General features: G+C 39.6%; 1 protein-coding gene and 1 long non-coding RNA gene across 5 annotated transcripts in view; one reads left to right on the top strand and one right to left on the bottom strand.

Moving 5' to 3' along the window:
* The window catches only part of PARD3B (par-3 family cell polarity regulator beta), a 1,914,565-nt gene that overhangs the window by 717,477 nt on the left and 1,174,456 nt on the right, over nt 1-22,632 (top strand). For all 3 annotated transcript variants that reach the window (XM_053698659.1, XM_053698658.1, XM_053698660.1), the window contains exons 9-10: nt 7,384-7,523; nt 14,473-14,601. In XM_053698659.1, coding sequence (XP_053554634.1) covers nt 7,384-7,523; nt 14,473-14,601 — 269 coding nt within the window. The remainder of the gene's footprint in view (nt 1-7,383; nt 7,524-14,472; nt 14,602-22,632) is intronic.
* LOC128645583 (uncharacterized) overlaps nt 1-22,632 on the bottom strand; it is a 90,585-nt gene that overhangs the window by 1,217 nt on the left and 66,736 nt on the right. For both annotated transcript variants that reach the window (XR_008400131.1, XR_008400130.1), the window contains exon 3: nt 7,374-7,503. This is a non-coding gene — a long non-coding RNA (uncharacterized LOC128645583). The remainder of the gene's footprint in view (nt 1-7,373; nt 7,504-22,632) is intronic.

The following is a 22,632-nucleotide window of genomic DNA, read 5'->3' as shown; positions in this document are numbered from 1 at the left end:
TTTGCTTTGTGCGTCATACTTGGCGCCAAAAAAATTAGTTTATTTTTCACCCCAATTCTTATATGCCTCTTGCCTTCTTTCTGCTCACAGGGGTATGCTGTTTGCATTTTTTCCCATTCCTGAAACTGCCATGTAAGGAAATTGTAAATTTTGCTTTAATGTTGTTTTTTCTTTTACATTTTGCAAGATATCTCAATCTGAGCCTGTCTCGGAAGCAACTGTTGGAACCCTGCTGCCTGATCACAGTTCTACCAAAGCTATGTGTATCTGTTGTAAGTTAGCTGAGATTATGAGGCCCATTTATCAAGCTCCATATGGAGCTTGTGGACCCTTGTTTCTGGCGAGTCTTCAGACCCGCCAGAAACAACCGTTATGAAGCAGTGGTCTAAAGACCGCTGCTCCATAACCCTGTCCGCCTGCTCTGAGCAGGCGGATAGGAATCGCCACAATTCAACCCGATCGAGTATGAACAGGTTGATTGACACCTCCCTGCTGGCGGCCCATGAGGCCGTGAGTCTGCATTGGGCGGCGTTGCACCAGCAACTCTTGTGAGCTGCTGGTGCGATGCTGAATACGGAGAGCGTATTGCTCTCCACATTCAGTGATGTCTGTCGGACCTGAGCCGCACTGTTGGATCAGGTCCGACAGATATTTGATAATTCGTCCTCTATATCTCCAGCTGTAGTATGTAACAGTTGTCATGATAAGCTTTTGCACGCAGAAAACGTTTCCATCAGTACTAGTACAGTTTATGTTGTCCCTTCAACATCTAATGTACATGATATCCCTGTTGATATGAAAAATGATATTGTTGATGCGATACAGAAGGCTTTGTCTGCTATTCCACCTTCTAATAAACGTAAAAGGTCTTTTAAAATTTCTCATAAATTTGATGAAATTTCTAATGATCGACAACATACTGAAATATCCTCCTCTGATGAGGATCTCTCTGATTCAGAAGATCCTACCTCAGACATTGACACTGGTAAATCTACTTATCTTTTCAAGATTGAGTATATTCCTTTCCTTGTTGAAAGAAGTGTTGGTTTCTTTGGATATTGAGGAGTCTAGTCCTCTTGATATCAAAACTAGTAAATGTTTAAATTCTGTTTATAAACCTCCTATGGTTACTCCTGAGGTTTTTCCAGTTCCTGATGCTATTTCTGATGTGATTGCTAAGGAATGGATTAAGCCTGGTACTTCTTTCATTCCTTCTTCTAGGTTTAAAAGGTTGTACCCTTTGCCAGCGGCTAGATTAGAGTTTTGGGAAAAAGTCCCCAAAGTTAATGGGGCTATTTCTACTCTTGCCAAACATACTACTATTCCTATGGAAGACAGTACTTCTTTTAAGATCCTTTAGATAGGAAACTTGAATCTTATCTAAGGAAAGCTTATTTATATTCTGGCTATCTTCTCAGGCCTGCCATTGCTAGGCTGATGTTGCGGCTGCATCAACTTTTTGGTTGGATAGCTTAGCGCAACAGGAAACAGATCCTGATTTGTCTAGTATTGTTAGTTTGCTTCAACATGCTAATCATTTTATCTGTGATGCTATTTTTGATATCATCAAATTGATGTTAAATCTATGTCTTCAGCTATTTTAGCTAGAAGAGCTTTATGTCTCAAATCTCGGAATGCTGACATGGTATCTAAGTCTAGATTACTATCTATTTCTTTTCAAGGTAACACTTTATTTGGTTCTCAGTTGGATTCAATTACTTCAACTATCACTGGGGGAAGGGAGTTTTTTGCCTCAGTATAAAAGATCTAAGATCGAAGGTTAAATCTAAAGCTTCTAATCCTTTTCATTCTTTTCAACAGAACACGGAACAGAAAACTAATCCTTCCTCTAAAGACTCTGGTTCCAATTGGAAACCTTCTTCAAGATGGAATAAATCCAAGCCTTTTAAGAAACCAAAGCCAGCCCCCAAGTCTGCATGAAGGTGCGGCCCTCAATCCAGTTCAGCTGGTGGGGGACACAGATTGAAATTATTCCAAGACATTTGGGCAGATTCTGTTAAAAATCAGTGGATTCAGAGTATTGTCTCTCAAGGGTATCGATAAGGATTCAGAGTAAGACCTCCTGTGAGAAGATTCTTTCTCTCTCATATTCCAGCAAATCCGGTGAAGGCTCAGGCTTTTCTGAAGTGTGTTTCAGATCTAGAGCTTTCAGGGGTAATACCAGTTCCGTTTCAGGAACAGGGTCTGGGGTTTTATTCAAATCTATTCATTGTCCCAAAAAAGAAAATTCATTCAGGCCAATTCTGGATCTGAAGTTTTTTAATCATTTTGTTAGAGTCCCAACTTTCAAGATGGTGACTATAAGGACTATTTTGCCTTTTGTTCAGCATGGTCATTATATGTCCACGATAGACTTACAGGATGCATATCTTCACATTACGATTTATCCAGACCACTATCGGTTTCTGAGATTCTCTTTTCTAGACAAGCATTACCAATTTGTTGCTCTTCCATTTGGCCTAGTAACAGCTCCAAGGATCTTTTTGAATGTTCTTGGTGCCCTTCTATCTGTAATCAGAGGACATGGTATTGCAGTGTTTCCTTATTTGGACGATATTTTGGTTCTAGCTCAGTCTTTACATTTAGCCGAATCTCACACGAATCAACTAGTGTTGTTTCTTCAAAGACATGGTTGGAGGATCAATTTACCAACGAGTTTCTTGATTCCTCAGACAAGGGTCACCTTTTAAGGTTTCCAGATAGATTCAGTGTCCATGACTGTCCTTAACAGACAAGAGACTAATGAAATTGGTTTCAGCTTGTCGAATCCTTCAGTCTCAATCATTCCCTTCAGTGGCTATGGTCATGGAAGTTTTAGGTCTCATGACTGCAGCATCGGATGCAATCCCCTTTGCTCGTTTTCACTTGAGACCTCTACAGCTTTGTATGCTGAAACAATGGTGCAGGGATTATACTCGGATATCACAATTGATATACTTCAATCTCAACATTCAACTCTCTCTTACTTGGTGGTTAGACCATCATCGTTTAATTCAGGGGGCCTCTTTTGTTCGTCCTACCTGGACTGTGATCACAACAGATGCATGTCTTTCAGGTTGGGGAGCTGTCTGTGGATTTCTGACATCACAAGGGGTTTGGAAACCTCAAGAGGCAAGGTTACCAATCAATATTTTTGAACTCCCGTGCTATTTTCAGGGCTCTTCAGGTTTGGCCTCTGTTAAAGAGAGAACCATTCATTTGTTTTCAGACCGACAATATCACAACTGTGGCATATGTCAATCATCAGGATGGGACTCACAGTCCCCTAGTTATGAAAGAAATATCTTGGATACTTTCTTGGGCAGAATCCAGCTCTTGTCTAATTTCTGCAGTGCATATCCCGGGTGTAGACCGTTAGGAAGCAGATTATCTCAGCCGTCAGACCTTACATCCGGGGGAGTGGTCTCTCCATCCAGATGTATTTTGTCAGATTGTACAGATGTGGGGTCTTCCAGAAGTAGATCTGATGGCTTCTCATCTAAACAAGAAACTTCCCAGGTACCTGTCCAGGTATCCTCATGTGGAGATGGTGGATACTTTAACAGTTCCTTGGTTTTACCAACCTGCTTATATCTTTCCGCCTCTAGTTCTTCTTCCAAGAGTGATCTCCAAGATCATTAAAGAACAATCGTATGTGTTTCTGATAGCGTGGCCTCACAGGTTTTGGTATGCAGATCTTGTTCGGATGTCCAGTTGCCAGCCTTGGCCACTTCCTCTAAGACCAGACCTTCTGTCTCAAGGCCATTTTTCCATCAGGATCTCAAATCGTTAAATTTGAAGGTATGGAAATTGAACGCTTAGTGCTTAGTCATGAACCAAAAAAAGCTTAGATACCTTCTTTTTTCAAATAAAGATAGCAAAAGAATAAAGAAAAATTGATAATAGGAGTAAATTAGAAAGCTTAAAATTGCATGCTCTATCTGAATCACGAAAGAAAAAAAATCGGGTACAGTGTCCCTTAAATACTATGCTACAGGCTCGTAGGTCTGTTTCAAGAAAGATTTATTATAGAGTTTGGAAGACCTATATTTTATGGTGTTCTTCTCATAAATTCTCCTGGCATTCTTTTAGAATTCCTAGAATTTTACAGTTTCTTCAGGATGGTTTGGATAAAGGTTTGTCTGCAAGTACTTTGAAGGAACAAATATCTGCTCTTTCTGTTTTATTTCATAGAAAGATTGCTAAGCTTTCTGATATTCACTGTTTTGTTCAGGCTTTGGTTCGTATCAAGCCTGTTATTAAATCAATCTCTCCTCCTTGGAGTGTTAATTTGGTTTTGAAGGCTTTACAGACTTCTCCTTTTGAGCTTATGCATTCTTTGGATATTAAACTACTTTCTTGGAAAATGTTGTTCCTTTTGGCTATCTCTTCAGCTATTTTATGGTGTTCTTCTCATAAATTCTCCTGGCATTCTTTTAGAATTCCTAGAATTTTACAGTTTCTTCAGGATGGTTTGGATAAAGGTTTGTCTGCAAGTACTTTGAAGGAACAAATATCTGCTCTTTCTGTTTTATTTCATAGAAAGATTGCTAAGCTTTCTGATATTCACTGTTTTGTTCAGGCTTTGGTTCGTATCAAGCCTGTTATTAAATCAATCTCTCCTCCTTGGAGTCTTAATTTGGTTTTGAAGGCTTTACAGACTTCTCCTTTTGAGCTTATGCATTCTTTGGATATTAAACTACTTTCTTGGAAAATGTTGTTCCTTTTGGCTATCTCTTCAGCTAGAAGAGTTTCCAAATTGTCTGCTCTCTCTTGTGAGTCTCCTTTTCTGATTTTCCATCAGGATAAGGCAGAGTTCGTTTAAATTTCTTCCTAAGGTTGTGAATTCTAACAACATTAGTAGGGAAATTGTTTTTCCTTCCTTGTGTCCTAATCCCAAGAATGCTCTTGAAAGATCTTTGCATTCTTTGGATGTTGTAAGAGCTTTGAAATATTATGTTAAAGCTACTAAAGATTTCAGGAAGACTTCTAGTCTATTTGCTGTCTTCTCTGGTTCTAGGAAAGGTCAGAAAGCTTCTGCCTTTTCTTTGGCATCTTGGTTAAAGCTTTTGATTCATAAAGCTTATTTGGAGGCGGGACAGTCTCCACCTCAGAGGATCACAGCTCATTCTGCTAGATCAGTCTCCACTTTTAGGGCTTTTAAAGGGACACTCAATCAAAATTAAACTTTCATTATTCAGATAGAGCATGCCATTTTAAACAACTTTCCAATTTACTTCCATTAACTAAATGTGCACAGTCTTTTTATATTTAAACTTTTTGAGTCACCAGCTCCTACTGAGCATGTGCAAGAATAAGTGTGTATGCATTTGTGAATGGCTGATGGCTGTCACATGGTACGTGTATGCATTTGTGATTGGCTGATGGCTGTCACATGGTACAGGGGGAGTGGAAAAATACATAACTTTTAAAATTGTCAGAAATAAAATCTACTACTCATTTGAAGTTCAGACTAAGTGCTATTGCATTGTCTTGTTATCTTGCATTTGTTGATTATGCAAATCTACTGTGTTGACTGGTCCTTTAAGAATGAAGCTTCAGTTGATCAGATTTGCAAAGCAGCACCTTGGTCTTCTTTGCATACCATTTACTTAATTTTACCATCTTGATGTATTTGCTTCTTCTGAAGCAGTCTTTGGTAGAAAAGTTCTTCGGGCAGCTGTTTCAGTTTGATTCTTCTGCTAATGTTTCTTTCAATTTATGAGAAAAACTTATTTTTTGTGGATTTAATTTGTTCAGCGGAAAATGGCTGTTTTTATTTTATCCCTCCCTTTCTAGTGACTCTTCTGTGGACTTCCACATCTTGGGTATTTCTATCCCATACGTCACTAGCTCATGGACTCTTGCCAATTACATGCAAGAAAACGCAATTTATTTAAGAACTTACCTGATAAATTAATTTCTTTCATATTGGCAAGAGTCCATGAGACCCACCCTTTTTCTGGTGGTTAGGATTTTTTGTATAAAAGCACAATTATATTTCCAGTTCCTATTTTTTGTATGCTTTTTTACTCCTTTTTCTATCACCCCACTACTTGGCTATTCATTAAACTGATTTGTGGGTGTGGTGAGGGGTGTATTTATAGGCATTTTGAGGTTTGGGAAACTTTGCCCCTCCTGCTAGGAATGTATATCCCATACGTCACTAGCTCATGGACTCTTGCCTATATGAAAGAAATGAATTTATCAGGTAAGTTCTTACATAAATTATGTTTTTTCTTTCATGATTCAATTTTAAATAACCTTCCAATTTACTTATTTGATCAAATTTTCTTTGTTTTCTTGTTATCCTTTGTTGAAAAGCAGGGACATAAGCTCATGAGTGTGCATGTGTCTGCAGCACTATATGGCAGCAGTTTTGTAACAATATACATTAGCAAGATCACTAGATGGCAGCACTAGTTCCTGTGATCCAGACATGTGCACGCTGCCTATCTAGATATCTCTTCAACAAAGAATAACACGAGAATGCAAATTTTTTAATAGAAGTAAATTGGAAACTTATATCAATGATTGAGTGTTTTAATTTTGTGAGATAAAACTTAAAATATTTTGAATTTATATCATATGCTAATATTTCCCACATTTAGAAAATGTTTAGTACAAGTACACTTTATGGAGTTGGAGGTCACTGAACTTTCTAAAATGCTTACTACCTGCGTTTTCAACTGGTTTATGAGCCGACTACAGTCCTTTATAAAGTGTTATACAATGGGCTTTCTCCTTTCCATTTTCTAAAGACTGCACAAAAGGACTTCATTTTAGAGACCTATTGAGGTTTAACTTCAAAACCTAAAGGGACATGAAAGCCAAAATGTTTCTTTCATGATTCAGATAGAGCATGCAATTAATTGTAAGCGGTTTTATATATACTATTTTATAATTTGTTTAATTCTCTTGGTATCCTTTGTTGAAGGAGCAACAACATACTTCTGAGAGCTAACTGAACACATCAGATGAGCCAATGACAAGAGCCATATAAGTGCACCCACCAATCAGCAGCTAACTCCCAGTAGTACATTGCTGTTCCCTATGTATCTTTTCAATGAATACAAGAGAATTAAACAATTAGATAATAGACCATATAATTTTAAGCAACTTTACAATTTACTTCTTTCTGAATCATGAAAGAAATAAATTTGTGTTTCATGTCCAAAAAATCTTCCTATTAACACAGCTGTTATTGAGATAAATATTCTTAGTCTTTCCTTTTCTTTGCTGAGAACTTGTTGAGGAACATTGATTTAAAGTTCATAACTTTCAAAACAAGAAATCTGATTGTGAAATGCGTGTCACTGTGTGTTCTAGAGAACCTCTAGTCATCAGACAATTTCATGCTTTTACTTGCTTACCAATATTTAGGGGCAGATGGACTTGGATTCACAGTTGTCACCAGAGATTCTACTGTACATGGACCTGGTCCTATTTTTGTTAAGAACATTTTGCCAAAAGGAGCTGCTATCAAGGATGGACGTCTGTTGTCTGGTGACAGAATATTAGAGGTAAATCATGTTGTTATTTTTTTGCTGATGTACTTAAGACTTTGAATTAACTGACATGAAAGAAAATAACCATTCTGTTCATAATTCTAATGTAAATAATTATGTTCTGTTGCATACATACGTCTTTTAAATGTGATGCTTGCTCTTTAGAAGAATGTTTGCTGATCAAAATGAGATTTTGAGATTAAGCAAATTAAAGAAGTAAATGTTGGAACATGAAATTTGGATTTCAAGAGTTATAATTAAATTTTTATATTCCAAGAAACATAATTTAAAAGCAATTCCAATCTCTGTTTGCTTTAAGGATCTACTTATTTTTTAACATAATTTCTCTTGTAAGGTGTATCCAGTCCACGGGTTCATCCATTACTTGTGGGATATTCTCCTTCCCAACAGGAAGTTGCAAAGAGGACACCCACAGCAGAGCTGTCTATATAGCTCCTCCCCTAACCCTCACCTCTAGTCATTCTCTTTGCAACTCTCGACAAGATAGGAAGTATAAAGAGATATGTGGTGACTTAGTGTAGTTTTACCTTCAATCAAGAGTTTATTTTTAAACGGTACCGGCGTTGTACTGTTTTACTCTCAGGCAGAAATTAGAAGAAGAGTTCTGCCTGGAGGTTGATGATCTTAGCGGTTTGTAACTAAGGTCCATTGCTGTTCTCACACATAACTGAAGAGTATGGGATAACTTCAGTTGGGGGAACGGTCTGCAGATTACCTGCTTTGAGGTATGTTCAGTACTTTTATTTCTAGAGAAAGGATAAGTTCTAGAAAATACTGACAGAACCTTGTGTATTTGAGGTAAGCTAGATGCAGTGATTTCGCAAAGACTGGGATCATGCTTACATAATAGGGTAATACTCATGTTAATACTCATATTAATTAGTGACAAAACATTTACATGTTTCATAAATGGGACGTTTTTTTCTCTGAGGGTGATAAGTCTTTAGTTTGGGCCTAGTTTTCCACATGGCTAGTCAGATACTCCTAGGAGTATTTCCTTAAGGCCCCTCTGACATCGAGTACATGGTGGGAGGGGCCTATTTTCGCGCTTTAGTTGCGCAGTTTCTTTTTTTTCTTCCTCTTGCATCTGAGGTCCACTATAGAGGGCTTATTTCTTCCCTAATCGTATTTGAGGGCAGGTAGGAGCCACAGCAGAGCTGTGGCAAGGTGCTTAACTGTCTTTTACCGGTGGTTGACGTTTTTTAAATCCGGTTTGGGGGCTAAGGGGCTAATCATCCATTTGCAAGTGGGTGCAATGTTGCTTTAGTCCCTTACACTGTAAACATTTCGAAGACTTTACTACATTTTAACACTGTTTTGCAGTTTAAGTGCTAGTTTTTTTTCTCTTAAAGGCACAGTACCGTTTTTGTTTAATTGCTGTTTCACATTTATTAAAGTGTTTGCCAAGCTTGCTGGTGTCATTACTAGTCTGTTAAACATGTCTGACATAGAGGGAACTCCTTGTTCAATATGTTTAGAAGCCATTGTGGAACCCCCTCTTAGAATGTGTACCAAATGTACTGAAGTATCTATAAACTAGACCATATTATGGGTTTTAAAGATTTATCACCAGAGAATTCTCAGACTGAAAAAGGGAGGTTATGCCATCTAGCTCTCCCCATGTGTCAGAACCTATAACTCCCGCCCAAGTGACGCCAAGTACATCTAGCGCGTCTAATTCTTTTACCTTACAGGACATGGCGGCAGTTATGACTTCTACCCTCACAGAGGTATTGTCCAAACTGCCAGGGTTACAAGGAAAGCGAGACAGCTCTGGGGCTAGAACAAATACAGAGCTTTCTGACGCTTTAATAGCTGTGTCAGATATACCCTCACTAGGCTCCGAAGCCGGTGCAAGGGAGTTTCTATCTGAGGGTGACATTTCAGATTCAGGGAAGGCTTTACTTCAGTCCGATTCTGAAATGACAGCGTTTAAATTTAAGCCCGAACACCTCCGCTTATTGCTCAGGGAAGTTTTAGCGACTCTGGATGACTGTGACCCCATTGTAGTTCCAGAGAAATTGTGTAAAATGGACAAATACTTTGCAGTGCCTGTTTACACTGATGTTTTTCCAGTCCCTAAGAGGTTTTTGGAAATTATTACTAAGGAATGTGATAGACCAGGTGTGCCGTTCTCTCCCCCTCCTGCTTTTAAAAAAGATGTTTCCCATAGATGTCGCCATACGGGACTCGTGGCAGACGGTCCCTAAGGTGGAGGGAGCTGTTTCTACCCTAGATAAGCGTACAACTATCCCTGTCTAGGACAGCTGTGCTTTCCTAGATCCTATGGATAAAAAATTGGAGGGTCTCCTTAAGAAAAATTTTATTCATCAAGGTTTTATTCTCCAGCCTCTTGCATGCATTGCCCCAGTTACTGCTGCAGCAGCTTTTTGGTTCGAGTCTCTTGAGGAGGCTCTACAGGTGGAGACCCCGTTAGATGATATCTTAGACAGGATTAAAGCTCTTAAGTTAGCTAATTCCTTTATTTCTGATGCCGTTTTTCATTTAACCAAGCTAACGGCTAAGAATTCAGGTTTTGCCATTCTGGCGTGTAGGGCGCTATGGCTTAAGTCCTGGTCAGCAGACGTTACTTCAAAGTCTAAGCTTCTTAACATCCCCTTCAAAGGACAGACCCTATTCGGGCCTGGCCTGAAGGAGATCATGTCTGACATTACCGGAGGAAAAGGTCACGCCCTTCCTCAGGATAGGTCCAATAAATTAAGGACCAAACAGAATAATTTTTGTTCCTTTCGAAACTTCAAGGGTGACGCAGCTTCGGCTTCCTCTAATGCAAAACAAGAGGAAAATTTTGCCCAGTCCAAACCAGTCTGGAGACCTAACCAGACTTGGAACAAAGGGAAGCAGGCCAAAAAGCCTGCTGCTGCCTCTAAGACAGCATGAAGGAGTAGCCCTCGATCCGGGACCGGATCTAGTCGGGGGCAGACTTTCTCTCTTTGCCCAGGCTTGGGCAAGAGACGTCCAAGATCCCTGGGCACTAGAGATTGTTTCCAAGGGATATCTTCTGGAATTCAAAGGTTCATCTCCAAAGGGGAGATTTCATCTCTCACAACTATCTGCAAGCCAAATAAAGACAGAGGCATTCTTACGTTGCGCTCAAGACCTACTGGTTATGGGAGTGATCCACCCAGTTCCAAGGGAGGAACAGGGGCAGGGGTTCTATTCAAACCTGTTTATAGTTCCCAAAAAAGAGGGAACTTTCAGACCAATCTTGGATCTCAAGATCCTAAACAAATTTCTCAGAGTCCCATCCTTCAAGATGGAGACAATCCGAACCATCCTCCCTATGATCCAGGAGGGTCAATATATGACTACCGTGGACTTAAAGGATGCTTATCTCCACATTCCGATTCACAGAGAGCATCATCAGTTCCTCAGGTTCGCCTTCCTAGACAGGCATTACCAGTTTGTGGCTCTTCCCTTCGGGTTAGCCACGGCGCCAAGAGTCTTTACGAAGGTTCTAGGGTCCCTTCTGGCGGTTCTAAGGCAGCGGGGCATATCGGTGGCTCCTTACCTAGACGACATTTTGATCCAGGCGTCGACTTTTCAAATCGCCAAGTCCCATACAGAAATTGTTCTGGCCTTTCTGAGGTCTCTGGGGTGGAAAGTGAACAGAGAAAAGAGTTCTCTCTCTCCTCTCACAAGAGTTTCCTTCTTAGGAACTCTGATAGATTCAGTAGAAATGAAAATTTTTCTGACAGAGGTCAGGATATCAAAGCTTCTAACTTCCTGCCGTGTTCTTCGTTCCACTTTTTGGCCGTCAGTGGCTCAGTGTATGGAAATGATCGGCCTAATGGTAGCGGCAATGGACATAGTTCCATTTGCCCGCCTACATCTCAGACCACTGCAACTTTGCATGCTCAATCAGTGGAATGGGGACTACACAGATTTGTCTCCTCTGTTAAATCTGGATCAAGAGACCAGGGATTCTCTTCTCTGGTGGTTATCTCGGGTCCATCTGTCCAGGGTAATGAGTTTCCACAGGCCAGAGTGGACTATAGTGACGACAGATGCCAGCCTTCTTGGCTGGGGGGCAGTCTGGAACTCCCTTAAGGCTCAGGGTTTGTGGACTCAGGAGGAAGCCCTCCTTCCAATAAACATTCTGGAACTCCCTCGTCTGATTGCCAAGATCAAGCAGGAGAGAGCTTCAGTGATTTTGATAGCACCTGCGTGGCCACGCAGGACTTGGTATGCAGATTTGGTGGACATGTCATCCTTTCCACCATGGACTCTGCCGCTGAGGCAGGACCTTCTACTCCAATGTCCATTCAAACATCCAAATCTAATTTCTCTGCATCTGACTGCTTGGAGATTGAACGATTGATTTTATCAAAACGTGGTTTCTCCGAGTCGGTCATTGATACCTTGATTCAGGCTCGAAAGCCTGTCACCAGGAAAATCTATCATAAGATATGGTGTAAATATCTTCATTGGTGTGAATACAAGGGTTACTCATGGAGTAAGGTCAGGATTCCTAGGATTTTATCTTTTCTCCAAGAAGGATTGGAAAAGGGATTATCAGCTAGTTCCTTAAAGGGACAGATTTCTGCTCTATCTATTCTTTTGCACAAGCGTCTTGCAGATGTTCCAGACGTTCAGGCGTTTTGTCAGGCTTTAGTTAGAATCAAGCCTGTGTTTAAACCTGTTGCTCCGCCATGGAGTTTAAATTTAGTTCTTAAAGTTCTTCAAGGGGTTCCGTTTGAACCTTTGCATTCCATAGATATCAAGCTTTTATCTTGGTAAGTTCTGTTCTTAGTAGCTATTTCTTTGGCTCGAAGAGTTTCTGAGCTATCTGCCTTACAGTGTGATTCCCCTTATCTGATCTTCCATGCAGATAAGGTAGTTTTGCGTACCAAACCTGGGTTTCTTCCTAAGGTAGTATCTAATAAGAATATCAATCAGGAAATTGTTGTTCCGTCACTGTGTCCTAATCCTTCTTCAAAGAAGGAACGTCTGTTACACAATCTTGATGTGGTTCGTGCTTTAAAGTTTTATTTACAAGCTACTAAGGATTTTCGTCAAACATCTGCACTGTTTGTTGTCTACTCTGGGAGGAGGAGAGGCCAGAAGGCTTTGGCAACTTCTCTTTCTTTTTGGCTAAGAAGCATAATCCGGTTAGCTTATTAGACTGCCGGCCAGCAGCCTCCTGAAAGAATTACAGCTCATTCTACTAGAGCGGTAGCTTCCACTTGGGCTTTTAAACATGAGGCCTCTGTTGAACAGATTTGTAAGGCGGCGACTTGGTCGTCGCTTCATACTTTTTCTAAATTCTACAAATTTGATTCTTTTGCTTCCTCTGAGGCTATTTTTCGGAGAAAGTCTTGCAGGCAGTGGTGCCTTCCGTTTAAGTTCCTGCCTTGTCCCTCCCTTCATCCGTGTCTTAAAGCTTTGGTATTGGTAACCCACAATTAATGGATGAACCCGTGGACTGGATACACCTTACAAGAGAAAACAAAATTTATGCTTACCTGATAAATTTCTTTCTCTTGTGGTGTATCCAGTCCACGGCCTGCCCTGCCACTTTAAGGCAGGTGTTTTTATTTTTAAAACTACAGTCACCACAGCACCCTTTAGTTTCTTCTTTTTCTTACTTGTCTTCGGTCGAATGACTGGAGGTGGGGGTTAGGGGAGGAGCTATATAGACAGCTCTGCTGTGGGTGTCCTCTTTGCAACTTCCTGTTGGGAAGGAGAATATCCCACAAGTAATGGATGAACCCGTGGACTGGATACACCACAAGAGAAAGAAATTTATCAGGTAAGCATAAATTTTGTTTTTCAGCTGTTAGTTTCCATAGTAGCACAAACTAAAGTAGTGCTTCGATTTTATATGTTTGAAACTTTTCTGCAATAAATGTTTATTTATCCACCACAGATCTAATGTGGGTTTTTTTTTTTTTTGTACCATCGCATAGAAATTCTTCACAGTCACTCACCTTGTGTTTAAAATTTGCATTCAGAAAATCTTATTTGTAGCAATTCAATTTTTCCAACTTTGACACCGAGAATATTCGCAAAGATATTTTCATAATTTGTGGCATTTTTACCTCAGATCCAGATAGATCTTGCTATAATATCCTTTGTATGCAGTCACGATTTTCAGAAACAAAATGTACAAAAGAGGGACAGTCTTCTCCAGGAACTAGTTTTCTCTCTTATTTTAAAGCACTGCATGTTAGTTTATCACAAGTAGAATAACCATAGACAGACTTTGACACAGATAAAAACCTGTCCTCTATAGTAAAACAATCTTAATCAGTCAGGGGCAACAGATCAAATCTGGCATAGCAGCATAATCATCAAGTTATTACCAAAGGTGAAGGTTTTTTTATGATGAGAAGGAGTAGTAAGCTCAGGAAAAATAGTTTCTACAAGAGTAAAAGACTTTTTACCAATAACCATTCTTGAAAATCACACAATCAGATTCATACTTTAAATAAAATTCTAAAAGGCTACATAAACCAATAAAAACGTACACACAGCAGTTTAACTACTTCAATGAATTTCACTCGTGCATTTTTTAGTCAGTGGAAAATTGTAAAGTACACCATTACACAAGTAAAGACTAGTTACAGAAAAAAGGGATCTAAGCTCAGGAGCCATCTTTTTTTCCGGTGCACTATTTGGCAGCAGATTTGCAAGAGTACTAGATGGCAGCACTATTACCTGCCACATAGTGCTCCAGATACCTACCTAGATATCTCTTCAACACTGAATATTTTGGGAACATAGCAAATGTAATTATAGAAGTAAATTGGAAAAACATATTTTAATGGTATGCTCTGTATGAATCACAAAATATTTTTTTTAGGTTTCATATTCCCCTTTACGTTTGTATCAGACTGTCCCTCACCTAAAACTCAATTGTGATATTTCAGTCTATTTCCTGACAAAATACACTAACATCACACTGTGTACTGTTACTTAGGTGAATGGCTGGGATGTCGCAGGAAGGACCCAGGAGGAACTTGTTGCCCTACTGAGGAGCACAAAGCTGGGGGAGATTGTGTCTTTGGTTGTTGCTCGGCCAGATGAAGCTTTCCTTCCCCGTGAACTGGTAATGTTATTGTCACAGCTCAGATCCAATACACTTTGTTATTAGATTGTCTGCCTTTTAGAGAGTCGCCACACCACAGGCTGCAAGCAAAGCTTACAGTGTATTAGAATAAAGAATGATTTACAGCTAGTCCGTGAAATTTGATTTCAATCCCCTGTGACATCATAAGCTATGGGAAGTGATTTTGTCATGGATATCACACAACTTCTGATTTATGAATGTCCAAGAACATATCTAACTGTCCAGAAAATGTGGAGATGATTTAAAACCACTGTGACAAGTCATAAAACGTAACCCAGCAGGATTTAAAAGGCACAAGGAGGTATAGTGGCATGCTGATTTGATCCCAGCATGATAAATGCAACGTTTCTCTCTTGTGCATTTACAATATCACTCATTTGTTCTCAGTATTCTGTTTGGGTATACAGATATGGATGACACTATTCTAAACTGATATAATATAAGAACACTTTTCCTACAGATTTAGTATAATTCTTCTAATTAATACGTTTTTTTAAAATTACTGGGAACATTAACATTAACCACTGAAAATATGTGTTAAAATATAAAATGAACTACAAACTTAAAATGGGTTTGGACTTTGCTCTGTCCTTCAGTTCATGCACAAAATACTGAACTTAATATGTTTTAGGATAATTACACACATTTTAAAATTTAGATAAGGGTTACTGAAACAGTTTACTGTAAAATTTTGTTTTCTCTTAATGTTTTTCCAGTAACTCTTATACCAGCTGCATGGTATAAAAAGTATGTATGAGATATTGCTTCTTTTGTTTCTTTTTTGTTTTATTATGAAATAGCTGATTTTGCACTTTCAAACCACAACCCATTAAATGAGCTGAGCTTGCAGAGAGAACAGACCCCTCCTTATGTTATCACCTTGCATACACACAACAGCTTCCTTATGCTTGTCTGTATACATAAAGCCCAATACATAGAGAACAATTCAAAAATGAGCATTTTATTAGCCATGTCTCTCAAACACACTAGGAGTGTGATTTCTGCTACTGACCCTTTGAAATGGTCAGTGCTGGTGGCAGTTTCAAACAAGCAAAATCAGCTATTTCAAATTAAAGGTAAATGTGCTATCTGCAAACAATTTAATGCATTCCAGCAGGTGAAATAGATTGTGGAAAACATAAAATAAAAAGCATTAAACATTAAATATATATATATATATATATATTCTTTCTCAAAATGTTTATGGGATATAAGGTGTCTTACTTGTGATTCATTTGAGCAAACAATTATAACTGGATGTTAAAGAATGACAAGGCTTCACTCAAGGTTTCCAAATTATAAGACATGCTCGACTTGACCCCTGTATTCACCCCCTTCACTCCAAATCCAACAACCAGAATACAATAATATGTGTAAAATAAATAAACATCCAGTCTTGGAATAAAGTATCAAACATACTGAAAAGCTGCTTGAAATGGGAGAAATGCCTAAAGGATAAAATAGAGCACATAAGTGTAAAGTGCACGCTCTAACACCCATAGATCACGAGGAGCAGTAGTTTCCAAAACAGCCAGTCTGTAGAGAGGAGAAATGTTCAGAAATGTAACACATTGTTGCTCTTGAATTACAATGTTCCCACTTGCTAATATGCAGAGATACTTTGTGCCACATAGGATAGGAGCACACAGTGTACCAACATGCTCCAAATATTCCTATGAGGAATTTGCTGCTGGACTTTTCAAAGATACTTGCTGCTTAACATCCGGATCCCACATAAACAATCTCTGATCTCACCGCTACGGCCTCCAATCATCCAAGAGAGCCGGACTCGCACATGCCTTCTGGTACATCTATTCCAGAATGTCTTGGTCTTTGTCATCCGCCGTTCTAAACAGCATTTGGTGGATCAGAGGGGCATCAGATGAACAGGATTACCAAGACCTGGTTACAGTTGAAAAATGCTGGTTATTTGACATGACGCTTTTTACCCCCCTCCTTTTGCTTGGCTGGCACTGGGGCTTTTTCAGATGTTTCCCTTGATTCTTTACTGGCTTTTTAATTCCAAAATAGACTTCTCCCTTGCACTCTTGTTGTACCTTTGCTTATTGCTTCCTCAAAATGTTAACATTCAAATCTTATTTTCCAAAATATTTATGTAGATTGGAAAGGGCAACATCCCTTTTACAGGACTAAAATGTATGATCCTGTCATTCTTGCATTAACTAGGTGCAAGATAACTAATCAAACATGGAATTTTATCAAATGTGGAAATTCCTAAACTACAGGGAAATTGTACATTACACTGGTTTGTTGGATGTAAACACTTATTTTTTTTCATACCCAAATTCTTTTACAGAAAACAGGAGAAATCTATTTTTTTCATTAAGGTCATTTGGTGCTAAAGTGTTTAGCCTATAGATTCAATAAGAGTCATGTTGTAAAACTAACTTATCCACTCAATGATAATGCTGCTTTATATGTTCAATCCCAGTAACTGTTAGTATAGTAAAGTTTGATTTGTGATATGCCTCAAAATGCCTTGCCACAGGGTTCTCTCACTTCTCCTTGATAACATCCCTGTTCTCCCTCACTCTATCTTTCAGATCCTATATAATATTTGGGACATTAGCAGTGCAAGAGATAGATGACTCCCATGGTATTACAAGTGATCCATTGCCTTATGTCATATTGCTTATTTAGACATGTTCCAAATGTGTTGATTTTTGGATAAATCTGCAATATACACTATGCCTGCACAAACCACAATCCCACCATCTACCTCTTCCACGCAACCATGTTTGTGATATTTCTCTCAACATATTCACTATGCACTAGCCTATCTTTCAGACACAGTGCTCTACGTGCAGTTATTAGGGGATAATCTATACTGCAACTCTCTTCTTGGACTCTGTCTAGCTCTTACCCATGCCCTCCTTATTTGTCTCTTAGAGTGTCCTCTTTCTAAAAAACTTGGGCATTTTTTTCCCCTGTGCTTAAAAATCAATTTCACTGGAACAGTTCCTCTTCAGCCATAGGAAATATCCCACGGGAATACCTGACTTTAAATTATCTGGATGATGGCTAGTTGCATGCACAAGGCTATTTGTATCTGTCAATGTCATGTTTACCCTGTTATTAAAACTGTGTTCTTCCTTCCAAATTGTTAAATCTAGGAAGGTGGCTTTACAATAACTGATTTTCTTCGTAAGGAATATATTGTAGTTGTTCTCTGTATTCAACTCTCTTATGAATGATTCCAAAAGCTCCTGGCTACCATTTTACAGGAGAAGGATATCATCCACATAACCGATCCAGAGTGCCACATGTACCTCCACTAGGGTCTCAAATCCCGTGAAAATATTTAGGGCTTCCCACAGGCCTAGATGTAAACTGGCATAAGTGGGGCGTATGTGACACCCATAGCCGCCCCCTTTAGTTTTCTGTAATATTTCCTATCAAACTCAGTGTGTTCCTGATATTCCAAACCTCTCTGTTCAAAAAAATATCTTACCGCCCTTACTCCTACAGTATGTGGAATCGAGGAATACAAATATTCTACATCAAGGGTAAGTAAGGTTTCATCACTGATCTCTAATCCATCTAGTTTCCGTAACACATCTGAAGTATTTTGGACATAGAAGAGCAAAGAGCTCAAGAATGGTCTAATAAAGAAATCCACATAATGAGTTGCTCCTTCCATTGGACCTCCTATGCCCAAGATAATTGGCCTACCAGGATTTTTTGTCATATTTTTGTGAAGTTTAGGGATACACTAAAAGGTAGGTACAATGGGATTGGCTTTATACATAAAATATTATTCCTTCTTAGTTATCAAACATTGACTAAGAACATCATTCAGCAAAAACTGCATATGTTTAAAGAGGGTCCATCGCCCTCTTGCGCCTCTCTCTTCTCCTTGTTTTTCTCATAAAGGGAGTTTGTTTTGTATAGCGCCTCTAATGTTCTTGGGTGGTTTCTTATCATTATCTGAATTGTCAGTTCCTGAATCGCATGAATTACACACTCCATTATTTTTATAGATGTTAAATCTTCCCCTTCCTGGCATCATCCTGATCTCTCATTAATTTTCTCCTTTTTTTTAAACTTTATTTAATTCAGCAATTTATCAATATTGCGCTGGACTTCCTTTTTTAACCCCTTAATGACCGAGGACGTGCAGGGTACGTCCTCAAAAAAAAAAGGCAGTTAACACCTGAGGACGTACCCTGCACGTCCTCGGTGTGGAAAGCAGCTGGAAGCGATCCTGCTCGCTTCCAGCTGCTTTCGGTTATTGCAGTGATGCCTCGATATGGAGGCATCCTGCAATAACCTTAAATGGCCATCCGATGCAGAGAGAGCCACTCTGTGGCCCTCTCTGCACCGGACATCGATGGCCGGTATCGGTGGGTGGGAGCCGACTTGGGAGGCGGGTGGGCGGCCATCGGTGTATCCTGTGTCATCAAGGGGAGCGGGATCGGAGGCGGGACCGTTAGGGGGCGCGCGTGCACGGAGGTTGGCGGGCGGGCGCGTGCACGGGGCGGGAGCGGGTGGGAACCGCTACGCTAGGTAAATATTGTTAAGAAAAAATGCCCTAATCTTGTTTGTGCAAAAGCACAAAAAGAGATCGTGGAGGGGTGGGGGGTTGGTTTTGTGTGGGGGGAAGCTACACTACAGAAAATTTTATTAAAAATTTAAAAAAAAAACATGTTTTCTTCTAAACTGGGTACTGGCAGACAGCTGCCAGTACCCAAGATGGCACAGATTAAGTTAGAGTGGGAGGGTTATAGAGCTGGTTGGGGGCTAAGGGGGGGATAGTAAACAGCAGCATATGTAAATATGCTTTTTAAAAACGCAAAAAAACAACAAATATAGCTTTTATTTTAGTACTGGCAGACTTTCTGCCAGTACTTAAGATGGCGGGGACAATTGTGGGGTGGGGGAGGGAAGAGAGCTGTTTGGGAGGGATCAGGGGGTCTGATGTTTCAGGTGGGAGGCTGAGCTCTACACTAAATGTGATATTAACCCTGCAAGCTCCCTACAAGCTACCTAATTAACCCCTTCACTGCTAGCCATAATACACGTGTGATGCTCAGCAGCATTTAGCGGCCTTCTAAATACCAAAAAGCAACGCCAAAGCCATATATGTCTGCTATTTCTGAACAAACGGGATCCCAGAGAAGCATTTACAACCATTTGTGCCATAATTTCACAAGCTGTTTGTAAATGATTTCAGTGAGAAACCTAAAATTGTGAAAAATTTAACATTTTTTTTAATTTGATCGCATTTGGCGGTGAAATGGTGGCATGAAATATACCAAAATGGGCCTAGATCAATACTTTGGGTTGTCTACTAAAAAAAAATATATACATGTCAATGGATATTCAGAGATTCCTGAAAGATATCAGTGTTCTAATGTAACTAGCGCTAATTTTGAAAAAAAAAAATGGTTTGGAAATAGCAAAGTGCTATTTGTATTTATGGCCCTATAACTTGCAAAAAAAGCAAAGAAGTTTTTTGGTGATTGTAGATGTGTAACAGATTTTGGGGGTCAAAGTTAGAAAAAGTGTATTTTTTTTAAATTTTTCATCATATTTTATAAAAAAAATTATAGTAAATTATAAGATATGATGAAAATAATGGTATCTTTAGAAAGTCCATTTAATGGCGAGGAAAACGGTATATAATATGTGTGGGTACAGTAAATGAGTAAGAGGAAAATTACAGCTAAACACAAACAAAGCAAAAATGTAAAAATAGCCTTGGTCCCAAACGGACAGAAAATGGAAAAGTGCTGTGGTCATTAAGGGGTTAATCTATAATATGCTGAATCTGTAGCAAAAATATTTAGTTTCATATGCTTTCTCTACTTCTATTTTACAATGATTTGACTTCTTTTTATCCTCTTCAATCATCAATTCCATTAGTTCAATAGTGCACTAAAAAGGACAACAAGAGTGCAAGGGAGGAGTCTATTTTGTAATTTAAAAGTTGGTAATGTATTGAGGGAAACATCTGATGAAGCCCCAGTGCCAGCCCAGAAAAAGGGGAGGAGCGAAACGCGTCATGCCTGGTGCTGAAAGAACCAGCATTTTTCAACTGTAACCAAGCATTGGTAATCCTGCTCATCTGCTGTACCTCTGATCCTCCAAATGCTGTTAAGATTTGTGAATGGCAAAGGCCGAGATGATCTGGAATAGATGTACCAGAAGGCATGTGTGAGTCCGGCTCTCGTGGGTGATCGGAAGTAGTAGCGGTGAGATCAGAGATTGTTTATGTGGGATCTGATGTGGGATCTGTATGCTTAGCAGCAAGTATCTTTGAAAAGTGCCGCAGCAAGTGAATCATAGGAATATTTGGAGCATGTAATTACACTGTGTGCTCCTATCCTCTGTGGCACAAATTATCTCTGTACATTAGAAAGTGGGAACATTGTAATTCAAGAGCAACAATGTGTTACTTTTCTGAATATTTCTCCTCAATACAGAATGGCTGTTTTGGAAACTGTTGCTCCTTGTGATCTATGGGTTTTAGAGCGTGTACTTTACACTTATGTGCTCTATTTTATCCTTTAGGCATTTCTCTCATTTCAAGCAACTTTTCAGTATGTTTCCAGGCCTGGATGTCTATTCTTGTTTCTGTCAGCCAACCTTCTGTACAAATGTGTTTATTTTATTGATTTATTGTTATTATATTGATCAGTTGTACATTGTTACATTGTTCCTGCTGTCAAGAAAAGTAGCATTATAAGTGGCAATCAAACACCTCTTTATACACAATCATACAGGCACCCATGGTATAAATAAATAAATTATATATACAGGGAGTGCAGAATTATTAGGCAAATGAGTATTTTGACCACATCATCCTCTTTATGCATGTTGTCTTACTCCAAGCTGTATAGGCTCGAAAGCCTACTACCAATTAAGCATATTAGGTGATGTGCATCTCTGTAATGAGAAGGGCTGTGGTCTAATGACATCAACACCCTATATCAGGTGTGCATAATTATTAGGCAACTTCCTTTCCTTTGGCAAAATGGGTCAAAAGAAGGACTTGACAGGCTCAGAAAAGTAAAAAATAGTGAGATATCTTGCAGAGGGATGCAGCACTCTTAAAATTGCAAAGCTTCTGAAGCGTGATCATCGAACAATCAAGCGTTTCATTCAAAATAGTCAACAGGGTCGCAAGAAGCGTGTGGAAAAACCAAGGCGCAAAATAACTGCCCATGAACTGAGAAAAGTCAAGCGTGCAGCTGCCAAGATGCCACTTGCCTCCAGTTTGGCTATATTTCAGAGCTGCAACATCACTGGAGTGCCCAAAAGCACAAGGTGTGCAATACTCAGAGACATGGCCAAGGTAAGAAAGGCTGAAAGACGACACCACTGAACAAGACACACAAGCTGAAACGTCAAGACTGGGCCAAGAAATATCTCAAGACTGATTTTTCTAAGGTTTTATGGACTGATGAAATGAGAGTGAGTCTTGATGGGCCAGATGGATGGGCCCATGGCTGGATTGGTAAAGGGCAGAGAGCTCCAGTCCGACTCGGACGCCAGCGAGGCTGAGTACTGGTTTGGGCTGGTATCATCAAAGATGAGCTTGTGGGGCCTTTTCGGTTTGAGGATGGAGTCAAGCTCAACTCCCAGTCCTACTGCCAGTTTCTGGAAGACACCTTCTTCAAGCAGTGGTACAGGAAGAAGTCTGCATCCTTCAAGAAAAACATGATTTTCATGCAGGACAATGCTCCATCACACGCGTCCAAGTACTCCACAGCGTGGCTGGCAAGAAAGGATATAAAAGAAGAAAATCTAATGACATGGCCTCCTTGTTCACCTGATCTGAACCCCATTGAGAACCTGTGGTCCATCATCAAATGTGAGATTTACAAGGAGGGAAAACAGTACACCTCTCTGAACAGTGTCTGGGAGGCTGTGGTTGCTGCTGCACGCAATGTTGATGGTGAACAGATCAAAACACTGACAGAATCCATGGATGGCAGGCTTTTGAGTGTCCTTGCAAAGAAAGGTGGCTATATTGGTCACTGATTT

Source organism: Bombina bombina, chromosome 1, assembly GCF_027579735.1.
Source record: "Bombina bombina isolate aBomBom1 chromosome 1, aBomBom1.pri, whole genome shotgun sequence".
Classification (NCBI taxonomy): Eukaryota; Metazoa; Chordata; class Amphibia; order Anura; family Bombinatoridae; genus Bombina; species Bombina bombina.
This window is presented reverse-complemented; position numbering and strand designations above follow the sequence as displayed.